The 19271-nt window shown below is 41.5% G+C and overlaps 1 protein-coding gene across 3 annotated transcripts in view; it reads right to left on the bottom strand.

The window, feature by feature from the left end:
* The window catches only part of DAB2IP (DAB2 interacting protein), a 613541-nt gene extending 594855 nt beyond the window's left edge, over positions 1 to 18686 (bottom strand). Inside the window, exons 1-2 of one of the 3 annotated variants that reach the window (XM_075578970.1) lie at positions 18560 to 18686; positions 9147 to 9273 (exon numbers count right to left, since the gene is read on the bottom strand). In XM_075578970.1, coding sequence (XP_075435085.1) covers positions 9147 to 9273; positions 18560 to 18574 — 142 coding nt within the window. In that variant the 5' untranslated portion in view covers positions 18575 to 18686. The remainder of the gene's footprint in view (positions 1 to 9146; positions 9274 to 18559) is intronic. The other 2 variants (XM_075578968.1, XM_075578971.1) reach the window with 2 other exon arrangements.
* Positions 18687 to 19271: the final 585 nt, after the last annotated feature.

The following is a 19271-nucleotide window of genomic DNA, read 5'->3' as shown; positions in this document are numbered from 1 at the left end:
GTCTAACTCATTGGCAATAGACAAACCCCACACAGCAGTTGTTATGGTTGATGCAGGTGTCTGCATGTGAAGTGAGACATACTGAACCGAGTGATTATCTAAAGGCTTATGGCAGCTCCGAGAGGTGATGAATCGTATAGGATGGAGCTGTACCACGGCTGATTAATAGGAGAGTACTGCACTGGCATTGGTACCAGAATGAAATCTGCAATTAGAGAATTGAAATGTATAATTTATCACAAAAAGAGAGCTCAGTCTTACATTTGTTCAGCATTCATCTCAGCTGTGGCGTTTTGTAAACATTTCTACCCGATTGCTCCTTCGTACATTTTCTTTGTTTTTTATGGCGGCATTATTGGTGGTTCTAGTCACGAGTAGAGTAAAACCCATAAGAGTAATAATAATCATTTGCCGTCTATAATTCTGCATTGCAGGTGGACACAAAGATGAGACCGACATGTCATTCCTCTCTGATTTCCCTTGAGTTTTACTGCTTTGGGGGTCAGTTTACTGTTTTCTAGCATCAGCGTCTGACTGCTAATTATTTAGTAGCATTGTTTTCATATAAAATGATTTATTTTTTTTGGCCCAGAACACCCACCTCACACCTATTTTGGTCTTGGGAGGTTGATGTCTCTGGGTGACACTGGGATTTCCAATCAGATTCACTCTCTTCAAAGACGATTACATTATCACTTGAACTGTGATTCTGAAACACAATCCCCAGGGCCAGTCCAGGTTTTTGGGCCAGTCCAGGTTTTTGGGCAAACCAACCAATATATCCAAATTGCATTTACCTGTGTGCAAATTAATTGGTTATTCGTAAAAACCTGGTGTGATCGGAGGTCCCCAGAAGAGGTTTGTTACAGTTATATGGTAGATGAGGTTGAAAAAGACATGTCCATCAAGCTCAATCTGTGCTAAATTTAGATGACAAATACTTATCATATATTTGTATTTACAGTATTTTGATCCAGAGGAAGGAAAACAAAACCCCCCAGTGACACATCATCCAATGATATCTCATAAGGGGGAAAATAGATTCCTTCCTGACTGCAAATATTGGCAATCAGATTACTCCCTGCATCAACATCCTTCCCATGTTTACTTATTCGGTATATCCCTGTATACCTTCCCTTTCTAAAAAGATGTTCAACTTTTTTTTTTAAACATATCTATTGTATCTGCCATCACAGTCTCCATGGGTAATAAATCCCACATTGTAACTGCCCTTACTGTAAAAAAACCCTTTCCTTTGTTGTTGGTGAAATCTCCTTTCCTCCAACCTTGAAGGATGACCCTGTGTCCTTAGTACTGCCCTTGGGATAAATAGTTATTTTGAAAGCTCCTTGTATTGACCCCCAATATATTTGTATATAGTTATCATATCCCCTCTTTCACACCTCTGCACTTTTTGGTCCAGTTCATAATGTCTTTTTTATGCAGTGGTGTCAAACTGTACTCCATATTCAAGGTGTGGTCTTACTAATGCTTTTGTACAGTGGCACAATTATGCTTGCATCCCTTCCATCCATACCCCACATACTGTATAATGCAAGATAAGATCCCTTCACCAGACCAGTCCTATTACCGAAGTCTATGTAAAGAATTATTTAATACAGCAATCACCCTAAATATCTTACGACTTGGGGCGAGGTACCCACTGTCTGCTTCTGCTCTTTTTAAATACAACTTAAATAACAATAAACGACTCTTCTGGCCCACATACTTATATATTAGAAATGTCAGTGGAAACACTACCCTAAGGAAAACAGTATCTGTATACTCTGTGTGAAAATGGTCACTTTGCTTTTAATTGCCAAACATCTGTTGAAAATGGTAGAGAAAGTGTTTTTATAGCTCTGTATGGCGCTGACCTTATTATAAATGCAATGTAGGCTGTTAAGTGGGACTGGCATTTTAAAGAGTTTACCAATTTTGTAACTAAACTACTGTATACAGCTCTCGGTTCTGGTACTCAACACCAGAGACCTGTTCTAATGACAGGTTTAGAAAATCTGCAAGCCTCCCAAGTCACAATTGTGTATTCTGGTGGCTGGATATGCCTCTTATGTAGAGGAGGGCAGGAAACACCTTGGGTTATGAGTTTGTTTTAAACTTCCTGTGTTCTCATGTGTGTCTTGATAGCAATGGCAGCTCACACACCTACACCTGGCTTTGTTTTAGAAGTTCTTCTACATCTGGCAGAACACAGCTGCAGGCACTTTCTCTCGGTGCTTGTGGAACAGCAATGGGTGCCCTGTCTCCTAGTTCATACCACACACCGTGCATCACATTTAGTTAATTGCATACCACACGTACAAAATGCCAAGCATAAAATAGATGTAATTATATTGCATTCTTCTGAGAAAGGTCTTAAAACACCCTCTGGTGGTTGAAATAATGTTATCCTTCGGTATCAAATTGCAGACACAAAAATGTTTATTAAAAATGTCTAGAAAATATAAAAATGCAGTGTTTTTTTGTTTGCTTTTTTTTTTCTTCCTATTTGCAAAACGTTTTGCCGTGTCTCAAAGGGACAATAATGTCACAAAATAATTCTTACATTTTGTAATTTCTCAAGCTTTCCGCAAAATGTCAATAGCCCGCGAGTGAAACGGCCTTTGGGTCTAATTTAAAGTTTCGGCATTTACGCGATTTTAGAGAATTGAGCAAAATTGCACTTCGCACGGGCTGAATGTTTAGCGAATATCTGACTAGGGTGCATTTTTTTTTTTTTTTGTGACTAAAAAAGACAAATTTGCACCTGGTTCGCAACCTTTGGGAGAAAGTTTCGCACATCTTTTATCTTAACAAGATCTGGAGATACGATGGTTTTTGGACATCAAAGTCAGAAAAAAGCTCATCTTGATATTTACACTCCAATTCAGCTAAGCAGCAAGATAAATGGTGAAAAGTAGTATTCAGAGGAGATATTCTGAGTAGGTTCTCATATACCTGTGCATAGTTAACGTATGTCATGTGCAGTTAAATATTTTAAAAAATTTAATTAAAAAGAAAAAACAAGATTTCAGTGCCTGACAGATCTGTAGCACACTGCAGTAAAGATGGGCGTTTTTGTTTTTGCTGAAGTCGTAAGTTCGCAAATTTGTCAATATGGTTTTGTTTTTTTGCCGCTGCTGACTTTGCAAAGAATTTGGCAACCATTAAAAAGTCATTGCACACAGCGAACGCGTCAGCATTTCTCTCCATTTCTCCGAAATGTTGCCTTCATTTTTCTTGCAGCAGAGACAATAAGGGACACACATCATTTGGCCTGTGGAGGTTGGAGTGTTTCATGTAGATATGGATATGCACGCAGTAGGCGGTGAACCTAAAAATATGTATGGTGGTGTCGGAAAAAGGGGAGGATTGGGAAGGTGGCTTGGTGGTGGTCATGCCAGGAAACGGGCGCATTGCCCTATCGGGCGATGTGGGTTGCCGGTGCTGTGGCTCCCCTCCAGCTCCCCATGCAGCAGCCCGGAGGTCAGTGTCTGCAATAGGCATGTCTAATAGTAGGGATGAAAAGGGGCAAACAGGTTGTTCCAGAAGAACTGCGCATTGCTGGCTTAGAGATAGTGGCCATGTATACCAGGTTAGGCAGATGTGTTGCTAGTCTAAGTGAAAGGGAAAACCTGTCTCTGAATGTACTCCCATAGTAAAAAAAACAGTTCATGCAGAGGTGTGCAAACAGGGGGTTGCAAGTGTTTTTTGGGGGGGGCGCGGCAGTTACAGAGACCCAGCGCTTTCCCCGAAAGCATTTAAATTAAATGCTGGGGAGCGCGCGAGGCCTCTGTAACTACTTAACTTGGCTTCGGGCAATGTGGCGTCATGTGACATCACATCACCCCTCGGCATCATTTGATGCAGCGTCGCCATGGCAACATGAGTCAAATGACCCCGTGGCATCATTTGATGCCGGTTCCTAGGTAAGAGGGGGCGTGAGCACTGGGGCTGAGCAGGCAGGGGGGCGCAGCACAGCAAGTTTGCACACCCCTGGGTTAATGTAATCACAGTCGGGGTAATACAGAGAGGAGGATGAGGTCTCTGATGGGGAGTATTTTTCTTAATCTGGGCAGGCCTCAAACTTTGGGTGTGCAAGGATACCGGCAGAACGACTTGTGAGAGTCAGAGACCGATTCCTTAGCAAAACATGCAGGTATGGGTGCTGAAGTGGTTTTAGCTCTTATACTGCATGGCTGTTAGGAGGTGGAGGGAAAAGGGAAGCTGAGGGAAGGATTGAGGCAGGGACGTGTGTGTGGGGTGCACAAACTGCACAAGCAGGGGAAGGAAGTGATTCTGATGGAGGACATGATGATGTGACTACAACTGTTAGTTGTGTTGGTGGTAGGAGCAGTGAAGAAGGCAACGATTATGATGATGTCAATCACTATGTGAGCGGCAACCATGGCCACCACAACTAGTGGTACTAGAGATCACATTATTAGCAGAATTCACATGCCTGTGTAGTCTTACAAACACACACACACAAACCCACCACTAACACCACCATTGCCAGCTTCTGAAAGAGCACACACTGTTAGGCAACAGCAACAAATGCCACAGTATTTATCATCATCATCATCAAGAGTGAATGGTCTACGATTAGGTGAGTTTGAGTTTCAAGTTAAAATAGATAAGGATATGAGTTGAAAAAAAATATATATTGACAGTCTTGTATAGAACACAACAAGGACGATAAGATAAGTTCCAGAACCACACAAGGAGGAAAGCAAAAGAAAAAAAGAATCGAGGGGCACTGGGAATATGGCAGGGGGCAGACGTGATCCCGCTGAGACACAGAAAACGGCAAATAACAAGGTGGTGGATCTCATACAGGAAAGGGGAGATACCACAGCAATACAGACACAAGCCAAATAGGATCCCAAGGGGGATAAAGGCTATAAACCAAACTGCCTAACAGGTGGAGAGGCGGGGTCTCGTCGGTCCCAAGATGTTACTAACCAAAAATATGGGCCAGGACCAACGCAAACCAAGAGGGAAAAGTATATGATATGTGGTCAAACCATGGGACACATTGTGACCAGAAATCTCAAAAATGATTGTCTATATGTTGAAAGTGAACCTAATAAAAAGAATTGTGAATAAAAAAAAAAAGCGTGAGTGGCCTGGTAGTGGCACTGGGGGAAGGGGAAGGAAGAACATAATATGCTTCAGCAGCAGCTGCCAGTATTACACAACATAAAAAAGGAGGAAAACCAGTATCATGAGGACGGAGGTGATGCTAAATCTGTTGGTGATGGTGACGGGTGCAGTAGACCTTGCACAAGTAGGGGGGGGAGCAGGACAGTTTTTGAGAATGTAGCTTAGGCCAGCAATATCTATCTCTCAAATTTCAGCAGTACCCTTTAGGTCAAACTTCATCAGGGCGGCCGGTCTCGCCTTGTTTATGCATCTACTCAAATTTTAAGTGTGCAGATTTTTGTTTTTAACATAGCTGGTGCAGTCACTTGGTTGTGTCAGGCCCTTGTGAGGTAGGGGAAAGCGGGACTCATCTGGGTACCTCTTACTTATAGGGCACATAACCCATCATCAGCAGGCTGCATGGCAAAAAACTTTAAACTCTGAAAAGGGTACAAGCAGTAACACGGTTGTGAGAACGAGGGATGGCTCAATTCCTGGTAGTCGTTCAGGTGACTGAGAAATTTGGTGGTGAAGATCATCATCATGATAATGAGGCTGTGGGGCTGCTCCAGTATGAGCTAGTACTAGTAGTAGGCAGCATAGGTATGGGAATAGGGGGGGCCCTCTGGGAATAGGAACCCTCTGGTAGTAGACAAACAAGTGGACCAAATATGTCTAATACACTACACCAACCCATGGTTGGTGAAGCTTTTGATAGGGACCACACGTACCATCATTTACACGATAGGGCCCTTAAGCTGAATGGCAAGTTGTCCAAAATGCTTCAAGTCTAGGTGCTGCCCTTTAGCTTTGTAGAGGACAAGGGCTTTATACTCAAAAGCGCTAAATCTCTATGCGCCAAGCCTGTTCTACAACTGTACCAAGAGGTTGTTTAATTAGTGGGCCATCTTCCCCTTATAATTTTTTTTGTATATGTACAGAACAGAGTTGTATGACTACTACCATAGCAGCAGTGAGATACATTTAATGAGAAGTAAGAGCCTGAAACTTGATTGAGCTGACCGAGTTGCCAAACTGTGCCATCCAGGGATATCATCATTACCCACCAGTGTTTACCACCACAACGGCCATCATCCGTGCCAGTTACCAAATTGCCAATGGCATCATTTCATATTTGAGTAATCTTTTGCCATTTTGTGGGGGCCCAAGCAAGACCGCATTGCCAGCTAGAGACGTAACATCCATGTTGGCACAGAGCTTGGCTTGTTTCATGTACATTGCAACCATTTCATCTTCGACTGAAGCATGAACTGGAGGGCCCAAGGACACACACTTTGTTTTAATATGTATTTATTATTACATTCGTAATAATACACCGCCACCCTTGTCGTCATCATTGGGCAGGGGTTACCTTTATACTAAAACAGCCATTGGCCACCACCGAGCTGCCACCACAAACACCAGAGGCCATTATCCACCTCCCAACACCATTGTCACCATCAACAAAGGCCAAAACGGACCATAAAAACACTATAACTATACAAACCCATGAATCTATAACTATAAAACAAAAACTAACTATCAAAGTAGAATTATATTTATGAAACAAAACTAGAAATTACTATAAATTATAACGATTCACGTGACTCCTGCGCTATTGATTTGGACGTAAGTGGCCATTTCCCACATTTGACAAAATGTCCCGAAGTGGGGAATCTGCTAGTATTGATAAAACCCTGGAGAATACAAAGTATTGGGTCTTACATTGCGAGACCCCGTACTGTTCTGATGAAAGTGGCTGAATTGCAACTTAATGACTGATGTGGGCTCATATTTCAGAAATTCTCTGCTGCAAAATAGGTCCTAATTATATTTTCTGCGCTGGAAACACACAGCAATCTTTAAATAACATCACAAGACCCTATTACACAATGGGGTTTACTGTTTCGGGGGAACATATCCTGCAAAAATATACATACTGCAGGAAAATCCTTTAGGAAGAAAAAAAAAACACAATGTTTTCTTTAAATAAAATTCAGATTATTTTTTCCCCTTCTTGCTTGTGGTAACATGAAAACCTACCATTTAAATTCCAAATGCATGTGCTGATTTATTCCAGAGAGGGCATTATCAAACCACCACATTGTATAAATCTGTCCGCTGCTGTGTACATCGCAGTAATATGATCCAGATGCCAAGTTCTGGGCACTGCTGGTGTATGGTTCGGTTATAGGAATAGCTGTGTTGTTGAGCACTTGAGCTGGATTAAGTTTGAGGCAGAGGCCAGGAGCTAATTATGCTAAATCATTTTCGAGCTCTACCCCAGATAGAGAGTGATGTGGTTCATGGAAGGGAGAGCGTGGAATCACTGTTATACACCTAAAGAATAGCCTGCTACATAGTGTCATTGCCATCAAACCATATTGCTACATTTACTTCTTAATCCATTTTGTAACTAAACATTAGTCAGCAATAATATATCATAGGTTAGTCTACTTTAAACAGAAATGTGTTGTTTTTTAATTTGTATGTCTTCAAATGGAACAAATACTTTGCTGCACAACATATATCAACATAACAGTAATTAAGTTGGTAAAGTGATGTTCTTTTTCTTCTGTAAAATACTGCACCATGATCTTTATCTATTTAGTGATAGATAAAAGGTGTGTAATGCATACTACGGTTCACTGGTGTCCTCAACATCACAAATCAATGTATCATTTTGTACATCTTTAAGGGCACTTAAAGACTTTATACATTATTAATTATTATTATTATGCAGTGTTTGATTATGGTGTGAGACTATTCTCCATGTTCACAGCCAACACATACTGTACTTCCCTGTCATGCCTCTTCCCTGCCTGCATTGCAGAAACGCTGTCCCTCCTTCCTACTCTGACTCTTTAGCTTGGATGGAACTCATTATCTAATGCAGTGGTTTCCAACTTTTTTATGGTTAAGGAAACCCATTGTGAAATTCTGTGGAACCCCAACCCTTTCTCATAGCAACTCTGTGAACAGATGCATTGTAATTTGTACAATTTTCAAATGACCAGACAATTACAGGGAACCCTTAATGGATGCCTGGGGAACCCAAGGATTCCTAGGAACCCTGGTTTAAAAACACTGATCTAGGCCCTATATCTGAACATTAGAAATGATCTCTGACCCCAAATAAAGTGTCACTCTCTGGCCAATCATGTCCACACACAATTATTATTACAACTTGACGTCATGTAAAATAATATTAAGCCAGGATGCTCACGATGGTATTATGCTGCGACTGTTATCCCCACCCCCTTTATTTTCTGCTCCCCCATTTATTTTTTATTTAAATAGTTAATAAGGTTCTTTGTTGGGGGGAAAAAATGATAATATTAAACAAATACACCATTCTGGCTCAATGTGCTGACAATAAACGTTTAATAAAGAAGTTACTATTAAGCTCTGTGGTGCATAGCAGGGCCCTACAAGCAGGTATTCAAAGGGCCAAGAAGACCAGAAAACATTTAAGAGTAGAAGAGACACAAGCTGATTATAATGTCATTTTAGATGCAGAAACAATTTGAAAATTAGAACATTTCAACAATTTGCAAGCCTGTATAACATCTGTACCATATATATTTACATCACCTTAACCCAGTGTTTCCCAACTCCAGTCCTCGGGGAAGCCCAACAGGTCAGGTCTTAAGGATATCCTTGCTCCAGCACAGGTGGCTCAGTCAAAATGACTGAGCCGCTGATTGACCCACCTGTGCTGGAGCAGGGATATCCTCAAGACCTGACCTGTTGGGGTTCCCTGAGGACTGGAGTTGGGAAACACCGCATAAGTGAGTTTGTGTGTGATCATTTGCACTTCCCCCTTGCCCTTTTCATACTATTTGCAGCCAAGTGTCCAAGAGCCACCTCAAGGCTCTTCGCTGGCAAGCCAGTTGAAGAGCCCAGAGGTGTAGGTTTGATGAATGGCCATCAATCTCTTTGTGTATGTGATTAAAGGACATGCCTGCTGCCCCTTGTACATAAATATTGAATAGACTTACCATACTCTAAGATTGTGTTGGGCTCGGGTTCTGGATGTGACCTTCCCATGGGAGCACTGATCGTTCTGTGAAGTCTCCTGGCTCTGCTTGCCACCAGTTGTCCATCCTGGTTGAGTTGTGGGTAAACCTAAGAGCCAGCATTAAGAAACGTTTACATATACACAGTTTCCAATAAAGAATTGTATCTATTATAGAGAGCATGAAGCTTTATGGTTACAGCATTGACCTTTGAAGTGGGATATGCTCATTTTAATTCTCAGTTGAAAATCCAGTTGGTTTGACCTTGGGAAAGTCTGTGAAACTTGAGGATGTTTGATGGCAGGCTCTGACTGTGCCCGATTTATACATATTTTTACATTGTTATGTAGAGTTACTTTACCTGTCCTCACAAAATTGGACACTTTTTAAGGTGTTTGCATCATACTGTATTTGTAGCTCTTGCCTATGAACTCGTTCTCTTTAAAGAAGCAGTTTACTAAATCAGGGGTGCTCAACTCCAGTCTGCTTCAGCACAGTTGGCTCAATTAGGGGCTTAGTCTTTGACTGAGCCTCTGATTGAGCCACCTGTGCTCAAGCTGGGATATCCTGAAAACCTGACCTGTTGGGAGTGCTTGAGGACTGGAGTTGCGCACCCCTGTACTAAATTTTTATTTTTAATGCAGTTAACTAAAGCCGTTCATGATTTTGGGGGTCTTTTTGGGGGGGAGGTTCAAACAAACAAAAAAAAAAACACAAAGAAAAAGTGATATGTAAAGTTTATATAATAAATGCACATTGGATCAAGAAAAGTTGAAAGTTACAATTGTGCGTCACAATAATCAGAATCGCTAAACCCTGAACACCCCAAGTATATTCTCTCTAAATTAGTGGTAATTACTGTATACGATTTGCAGAGTTTAACTCCTTTCTCACCACAGATGCTATTGCAGAACAATACTGGTTAATGATGCATTCTACCTGCGGCTCGGGAACGCAAATCGGATTTTAAAAAGCAATTATGAACTCAAATAGTGTTATCAAAAATATAAAAGGGTACTAATGAGTTCTGACAAGTGGAACACTTGCCATTAGCTGCTTAAAAATGACCTTGCTCTATTTAACTTCTGAGACACACCGCTAGTACTAAAATAACATGCTCCTTTAAAAAGATTCAGTCCAAGCGGCACTTTAAAACTTTTTTTTTTTTTTATAATATTTTAATATATGCTGCCTTTGATTACCTTTTTATGGAAAAAAAAAATTACCTATGCTGCCAATCGATTAGTTCTCCTGTGATCGATCGATCAGCAACGATCCTGCTTCCCATTGTTCACTAAATGGCTGCCTTTCCGTTTCAATCAATCCTTCAGTGAGTGTAACTCAGCAGCTAGAATGTATTATTATATTACAAAGGGAACATTATCTATTGGTACAGTTTGCAGCTCAAACTGCTGGGAACATTGGCAACAAATTGTCACAAACAGGAAAGTGTTGCAAATATTTTGCACTGCTGGGGGAGGTGGGATAAACAAACCTGCTATAGAAATCAAAGGATTCAGAGTATATTAAAACTCGTAAAAAAATAGCATTAAGAGTTGAATTTAAAAAATGTAGGATATTGCATGAACGGCTCCTTTAACCACGCCAGTGCTGGATAAGCCTACAATACAGGTCCTTCTTCACGTCATGCCTGTAAAGCGCATGTGGATTTTCAGAGAGGCTTAACGCATGCGGCGTTAGCTACACGTTTAGAATGTAATTGCTTACCTAAACCTGATGTGCCACTTAGCTGTTAATAAGTCGTGTTGCTATGTTAGGAGGGCTACTTATTGGCTTTACCCAGTCCTGCTAATCCTGCCCCTAAGATACAATTTCATGTTGGGATCAGCACACATGACATGTTCCGAGCTCTCCTTATTACGACTTCCACTGGAACGCATTTGCAAAAACCACCTCCTGGACCATTCAGATGGAAAGACATTCACGATTTTCCTGTCTCAATACTGCAGTGCGGAATGTATTCAAAGCTCCAAGTAGTCTTACTAAAAACCATAAATACCCTTATTGTCTGTTGTGCACTCAAAAGAACATTTCTAAAATGTCCTTGGGACTCCAATGATCCATTGAGGAGTGTGGCAGGCTACTATATTTCACTCATAAGACTATAGCAGACAAAGAAGGGTGGGTAGTCTTGTTGAACCTTTCTTCCATGTGGTAACAATGGTCAGGGTAACTGATGAAGGACACTGAGAGGTTTGAAAGCTTATCATACAACCTACTCCCTCTCCCTCCTCTGCTATTAGTCATAAGACTACACAAATAGTTTTATTTTCTGACCATCAAGTAAAGATGAAATAAATAGAGCATTCAGCTAGGGTCAAAATAATATTCAGAGATGAAAGATCTGTATTGTATACATTCTTTATGTCAAATGACTACCCCGTAACTTCTTAACACACTTGGTGCTTCTTCTGCAATGAATTTGTGACATATAATTTATTGTTTACATTGTGCTTTTAATGAACGTTGCTGCTCAGTGACTATCAAGACAATGTAGGAACAATAAATGATCTAGACAGTTTTGATACCAAATGCTCACTGAGACGAATAATTTCCCAAGGTCATTGAAGGTTACAACGCTCCTAATCCAATCTTGCACACTTTTTGTCAGCTCCTTGACCATGAAACTAGTGCTTAGAGTGCTTCATGGATGGTTGACATCCAGCACATCCAAAGTTTATATTTGTACTTTTATATGTAGAGGCTTTCAGCATTTTTTTTTTTAAATCCTCATGCAGCTGAGATGCCTAAAGAAATGAACAGCTGGTTTCCCACACACACTCCCTCCTTCACTAAGGCCTCGGGCCGCGCTGATCAGCGCTCCTGCTCTGCCTCGCCTGCTCAAACTGGAGCTTTTGTGTGTCCTGGCAGGCGAGGCAGTGAGCGCGCTTTGGGGGTGGGGCGGAGGCGTGTTGAGAGGCGGGGCTAGTCCCTCGCTCCCATTCGATGTGAGCGGTCACGTGACCGCTCCTCCGCTTCCCTGAGCGGCAAATTTTAAATTTGCCTGTCTGCTCAAAATTTCTCAGCCTCCGCACGCATGCAGAAGCAGCTGCTAAAGCCGCGCTGATGACAGATGCAGGGGGTAAGTGCATCTGCTCAGCGCTGCTCAGCACGGCTCAGCACAGCCCTATCTACTATGTCCCAGGCCTAAGACAAGAAACCTACTCAAAATAGCCATTATGATAAAGAACAATATTATTTGACTTTCCTAGTATATTTTTCTAAAGATTCCATCTCTTAAAAAAAAGAGCACAAAAAATAAAAAAAAACACTGCATGCATTAGATCTCATAAAGAGTAACAAACACAACAGGCGTGAGCATATTTATCTATATTAGTTATGTTATTAAAACTGATGAAACGTACAAATAATTAGGTTTTCTTGTTTGCTTCAATCAGTAGCCACGTTTAGTTCTGTTATCTTGGATATACAATGGCCTAGTGTAGGCACCAGTGCTTATTGTGAGTGACCTCTCTCGGTACAGTCTTGGTATGTGCTACCAGTTTACAATCAGATAAAGTTCTTAATTAGAACAGGGGACGTCATTATATCGCTCTCTGCCGTGCAGGATTGGTGGTTTCCTTCTTTGTTTTGTTTGGGTATTAGCGGAGCAATGAAACGCTGATGCAACCTTCCTTCTCCTGCCGTGACACCCTTTCCTGAGGTGAAATTGAATAATTGTACCAATTTCCTAGGATGCTCTTGTAATGACAAAATGTAATCTATGTCTTAACTACAATATATAATCAAGCTTTAAATGTGGAAATGTCAGAAAAAGCACCATTCCTAATCATTTCAAAACAACTATATGGAGTTGATTGTTTAGATCTTTAAGGAGCGGCCCAAACACTAACAAATATCACTGATAATTTGCACGTACACAGTGCTATTCATACCCCCCAAAATTGCAATCTTGTTTTAGATTGTAAATTGATCCCAAAAAGTAATGAAAGGTTTCTCCGTATTCCCTTTTAGACTTTGCATAAGCATGCAAACACATTTTAGTTAGCAAAAAAACTGAGCACAACCTTTTTACAGCACGTCACCTGTAGCAGTAGGATAAAATTAACACGTTCAGCTAAGCTCAGGGATGAAATGCTGGCAACAAAACGACTGTGTTGGATGTAAACACAATCTATGTTTTTATTCATACCTCATTACTTGTGGATAAAACTAGCAGGGAAATGTAGGTACTGAATCTGCAGTCTTGTGTTTTTGAAGATCACCACTTTTCTGGCATGCATTTCTTCTTGGGTACCAAGCATCCTTAATTCACATCCTCTCACTTACTCTAGCACTAAAACGTGTCAAATGAATGGGTCCCATATTCCGCGTATGAGTCACTGGACAATCGTAATCGGGTTTATTTTACCTGCCCTGCTCAATGAGTATATACATAAGATGCACACTTTTCACGCAAGTTTGCAAACCAGGCAAAATCTGCAGTTTTTTGTCTTCCGAAAAAGTTTGCGACGCAAACGTGTAGACTTTTGAACCGATGCCCACGTGACTTTAGGCCACATAACGCTTCACAATATTCTTGTGCAAAAGTACAAATGAAGGACAAAAAAAATCTCTAGATATTTTGCAAAGCAAATGTGACAACATTTGCACAACTGAAATTACATGGAATTCTCCCCACGCAACGTGCAAACTATTGGGCAACAATTCCGAAAAAAAGACAAATACAGCTATCCTTTCACTGCGAATGTTGGAACATCCTCTATGTAATTATTAACAACAGAGGTTGGAACACGGCAATCAAAACATGCCTGTTTTATTACAAATAATACTGATTCCGCCAGAAATAAGCTGCTTATAACTATTACGAATTCCACTTTGCCTGCAAATTGTCTGGCTTTATTTTCCTAAGCCAGAATCTAACATTTTTTTTATCTGGATAAACAAAGAAAAAGCTGCCTCCATCACCAATGTAAATATCACCGCTTGACAACTCAAGTAATGATGTTGTAGCCATTGTCCTTCACACTCTTAGGAGAACAAAATACATTGAACTCACAATGCAGTCTCCTGCGGCAGAAAGACTGGCCAAGTCGCCTTTAAATTAGGGTTCTAGGGTGCGTAAAGCACAGCACAATGGTTTGCCTGCAGACTACTTGTTCTTATACTATGGAAGAGATATTTTGGACTTAGATGTTACTTAAATACATAGTAATATACATGCACAACAAAAATTATCATCCGTCACCTTAATTATACTCTCTAATCATATAATCATTTTTATTCTTCTTTATTTCTAAGGTTTGGTTTTGTATCGTTGTAGCTCTCTTGCTTTTTTTTTCTTCTTTCTATTCTTGGCAGAAAAATCTTGGGACTGAAATGTTGGCGTTGCGGGCACCACACACACTTTTTTCCCCCTCCAGTACTAGCTATCTGATCACATACAATTAAGCAAGTTAAACGTCGGTCATCATTAACCCCTTGGCTGCCAGGGGGAGGCAAAACCAAGGGGTTAATGATGTGACCATGTTTAACTTTCTGTGTTGTATATGATTAGATAGCTAGAATTGGAAAAGAAGTTGGTGTGACGTTGCGTCGCTGATTTTCATGCATTGTTTTGCATGTGTTGTCAGGCTTTGAACTGTGAAAAGCACGGCCATCTTGTTTTTTATTTACTGTAGGCTTCCTTCCGTTACATCTGTGCCGTTTTATCACCGATGCTTCAACCTACTTTATATTTTCTCTGCTAGATTTAGGAGAGAACAGGGCACTTGTAGGAAGTGTGAAAATGTGCTTATACGTTTAGGTTTCTGGCTATTAGTAAGTAAAGGATGCGATAGGTCAAACACAGGGCTGCCAAGGTGAAAAAAACAATTCCGGGCCCCCCAGGAGCTCTTTTCTCTCCCGCACTAAGCTGTGGCGGCGCTACCTTGCTGCCGCCCTCCTTCTGAACCGCATTGTCAGATGACGCCGCGGAGGTTCACCAACGTGACGTCGCACGGCGTCACGTTGCCATCGGTAACGTGAATGTCGTAACGTCATTTGACGTGCGATGCCGCCTTGCCATGGCAACGAGACGCTGCATGACGACCCGTCGGTGACGTCCGCGGCATCATTTGACACTGTGGTCCCGAAGGAGAAGGAGGGCGGCAGCAAGGAGGCGGCCCCGCCACAGGTAAGTGCCTTCCCATCGGGCCCGATAGACCAGAGAGCGCGGCAAATATATATGTAGTCGGGCCCAGGGCCCCCTTCTGTACTGCCAGGCCCCTGTAATCTGTACCGCTCCCCCCCCCCACCCCTCTCGTTGGCCCTGGTCAAACACCTAACTTGAAGCCAGATTTGTAGCACGATTTCGGTAATCTCTTTACCTGTGAAGTCATTTTAGCAAACATTTGTCTAACCCCCGAAAGTGTTTCTACCTCTGTGTGGTCTGCCCATTTATTTCATTTGTCAAGTGAAATTAGCATTACGATTTTTGATGAACAGCCAGAAATTATAGCCGTCCAGTTCAATGCTTTCCGAAAACAAAATCGCAACCAACAAGTCGTTTCCATTGTTTGGTTATATAGAGTGCACCGACCATGCCGGCCTCAGCTGGGAAATGGCTGGTTCCAGGTGTAGAAATCAGCTTTGTATGTAAAACACCTGAGCAAATTCATCCTAATTATTGCTTTCCTGCTCGGTTCATGTAATACAGGATTTGTAATTGTTCCTATGGATCTAAAATCCATGTGATTTCTGAGCAACTTTTAGTACTTAAAAAGTTCTGTGAACTCTCTAAACCGGGGCTCTTGCTGGAGACAAGACCCTAAAAGAGTCTTTATCGGTTCATCCAAGTACATGGTACAGTATGTGTTCAGCAGAAAGCCGTATGGACCAAAACCTGCCGTATTAAAGGATCAAATAGGACCTCTACAACTCTTAAACAACTGCATAATATCCCTGTACAAACTGTATCTTACTATCAAAGTTGTAGCCTAATTATTTTTCCATGTTATGTTCAGCTCCACCCTAACTATTTTTTTTTTTTTTTGCTTTTTGTACCCCCACCCTCCTAAAAACTCAATAAAAAAAAATTTCAAAGTGAAATAAAAAGAAAAAGTTCTGCGAAGTGATTCACAAGAATCGATTTTGGTAAAAAAAAAAAAAAGCAAGTACTTATGCGCATGCGTTTTGCACATCTCTCGCAGATTTATTGCAGCTTCTGATACCTTGTACATTACAGAATTCTTCTTAGATTAAAAAGGCAGAACTTTCGGTAACTTCCAGGCTTGTTCTTCACGCGCACTCAAGGTTTAATAAAGGATACAATGTGTTATTGGCTAGTGTAGCATTATCGTGCACACAGACGTTCAAACTACTGCACAGTTGGTATCAGGAGGCTGAGAGGGAAATGTAATTTCTGCCAAATTAGTTTTTTTTAAATCCTTATCCATAGCGTATGAAAAAAAAAGTTGAAGAAATGTATTTAGGTCTCCTGCTGTAAATTGATCCCAAAAAGTAATTAAAGCTTTCTTTGTATTCCCTTTTCGACTTTGCATAAGCATACAAACACATTTTTATTTAGCAAAAAACTGAGCACAGCCTTTTTACAGCACGTCACCTGTAGCAGTAGGCTTAAATTAACACGTTCAGGTAAGCTCAGAGGACCCAGTACTTCCAGAGATGCTTACCAGGGGGGCGACACTGGTAGCGGAAACAAAATGGTGGTTCTGATGTCCCGCACTACGCTGACCAACAGGAAGCTGTGATGTCATCCATTGCGCCAGTCAGCACGTCCTGAACAGCAATACCGGCTCCCTACCTGTACCGAAGCTGTGCGCAAGCGGGGAGACTATAGAGGCTGTTACACATGCGTTATTTACATCAGTTATGCACATATATGACGATTGCAGTACAGTACATGCATCAATAAGTGGGAAAAGGTAGTTCTTCACTTTAAGTACATTTTCGCTTTACATACATGCTCCGGTCCCATTGCGTACGTTAATGCGGGGTATGCCTGTACAAGGTGTTATCGGAACAATAAGCGAAGTGATTCTAAGCATTGAAGTGAGCAGGTTCCCTTTGAAAGTTACAGAGAAGGCACCCATTTAGAAGCTAAGGCCACAGTCCCAGTCTGCACTGTACCACGCGTGGAAACCGTGACCTGCGGTCTGTGGTGAGATGCAGGAGAGGGCGACCGGGGGCGTGGCGGGGGTTATGCAGGGGCGTGGCGGGGGTTATGCAGGGGCGTGGCCATGACCTGACGTGGCCCTCCATAGCAAGTCGTAAATACAATTTCGATGTCTTTGCAAAAACTGGTTGTAGAGCGCTGCTGCCAAACGCGCGCCAAGGTACATAGTGGGCCCAGCCCATTGAGGGGCGGCACTTATTCGTGCAGCGCACTGGGGACCTAGCCTAACTGCTATTCCAGTCAATGCCCATTAACGCAGAATTGTAGTGTGATAACCCATATCAGAGGCTAAATCAATCACAGCTATAGATTTACCTTTGGGACTCTTCATTATCCAAATGCACATTTAGGAGACCTAAAAAAGCCACAAATGAGCAATGGAGAAGTGATTTTGTTATGACACTGGCCTCTGAAGTGGGACACAGCTCTGTGTAACCTAACACATGTCCCTTTACCATCTGTACACTGAAATGATATTGTGAGCGGAATTATAAAGGGACTCGCTGAGCCTCTGTTCGTCTCCCATGTACAGCAAAAATGTAATACAACAATACAGTGGTATTGTTATTAAATGCAGAAATGCAAAGTTTTCCCGGATACAAGGGGATTTTTGTACCATATAAGCATTTACAGAATTAAAAACAAACAAACATTGAACTAAATAGTAAGAAACTTCAGTCAACTCATCTGACTAAGTTACCACAGTTAAAGACAAACAACCTCATTGTCAAGAAAGCTAGCTTTTAAAATCTTTAACACGTTTGCGGCTGAATTATAATACAACGCATTGCAGGCCCAACCGGCAGCAGAAGGGATCTATTTATGAAGCTGGGTTATTAACCTGGTTAGTGCCGGAGTCTCCGGCTTTACAATGAGTTGCTTGTTCCCTCTGGCAATCAAGGGGATAAGGGAAATCAGTATATAAACATCTCTCTCTCTCTCTCTCTCTCTCTCTCTCTCTCTCTCTCTCTCTCTCTCTCTCTCTCTCTCTCTCTCTCTCTCTCTCTCTCTCTCTCTCTCTCTCTCTCTCTCTCTCTCTCTCTCTCTCTCTCTCTCTCTCTCTCTCTCTCTCTCTCTCTCTCTCTCTCTCTCTCTCTCTCTCTCTCTCTCTCTCTCTCATTATATATATTATATACATATTATATATATATATGTGTGTGTATATATATATATGTATATATATGTGTGTTAATAATACAATGGGCAGAACCAATGGGTAAAATGAAAATCCATTTACCTGTTGAGAAATCATAGTACCCAGTGCGATTCTCTTGTAGCTCGTTGTCGCACTCCGGCAAAGAGTAATGAAAACAGATGCATTGGATATTTAAACTATCTGCTCTCAGCCACTACAGATAAGCATGTGATGTTTGTTTCATTACGCCACACTGGATCCAGAGCAGCTCATTACTAGATAATGCAAACACAATGCTCGACGCACAACGGCAACCGAGCCACAGACTACCGAGTCTACTTGACATCTAGAAATATGTTCAATTAAGGACCTTTGAAGCAGAGCGGCAGCAATGGCTCGCACACTGACTTTACCAAAGATGAATGCGCTCCTAGTTCAGTTGGGTTCCTGGGAAATGATATTCCTTCAGTGGATGAATAGGGGACTCTACTTGATATTAAGTAGTTTCGTTTGATTAATCTTGGTACTGTAATTCTGTGATTCGGGCTTAACCCCACTTAGCTGGCTAACCATTAGCATTTATCCACGATCAGCATTTATTGCATGGAGTAGAAGGGTTACTTGGAACAGGTTTAACGCTGGCTATACAGGATGAGTGAAATGAAGAATGTGATATACAGTATGTGTGTATATAGAGAGAAAACAGGACAGGCACTCCAAGATCCAAAGGTGAAATGTATTCCTCAACTTTTCGGCTCCCAACGGAGCCCGAGAGCAGCTCTTGATAAAGGCTCTGTTAGGAGCTGAAAAGTTG

Source organism: Ascaphus truei, chromosome 21 (assembly GCF_040206685.1).
Source record: "Ascaphus truei isolate aAscTru1 chromosome 21, aAscTru1.hap1, whole genome shotgun sequence".
Lineage (NCBI taxonomy): Eukaryota > Metazoa > Chordata > Amphibia > Anura > Ascaphidae > Ascaphus > Ascaphus truei.
Note: the sequence above shows the minus strand (reverse complement) of the source record. Positions and strands in the feature narration are given on the sequence as shown.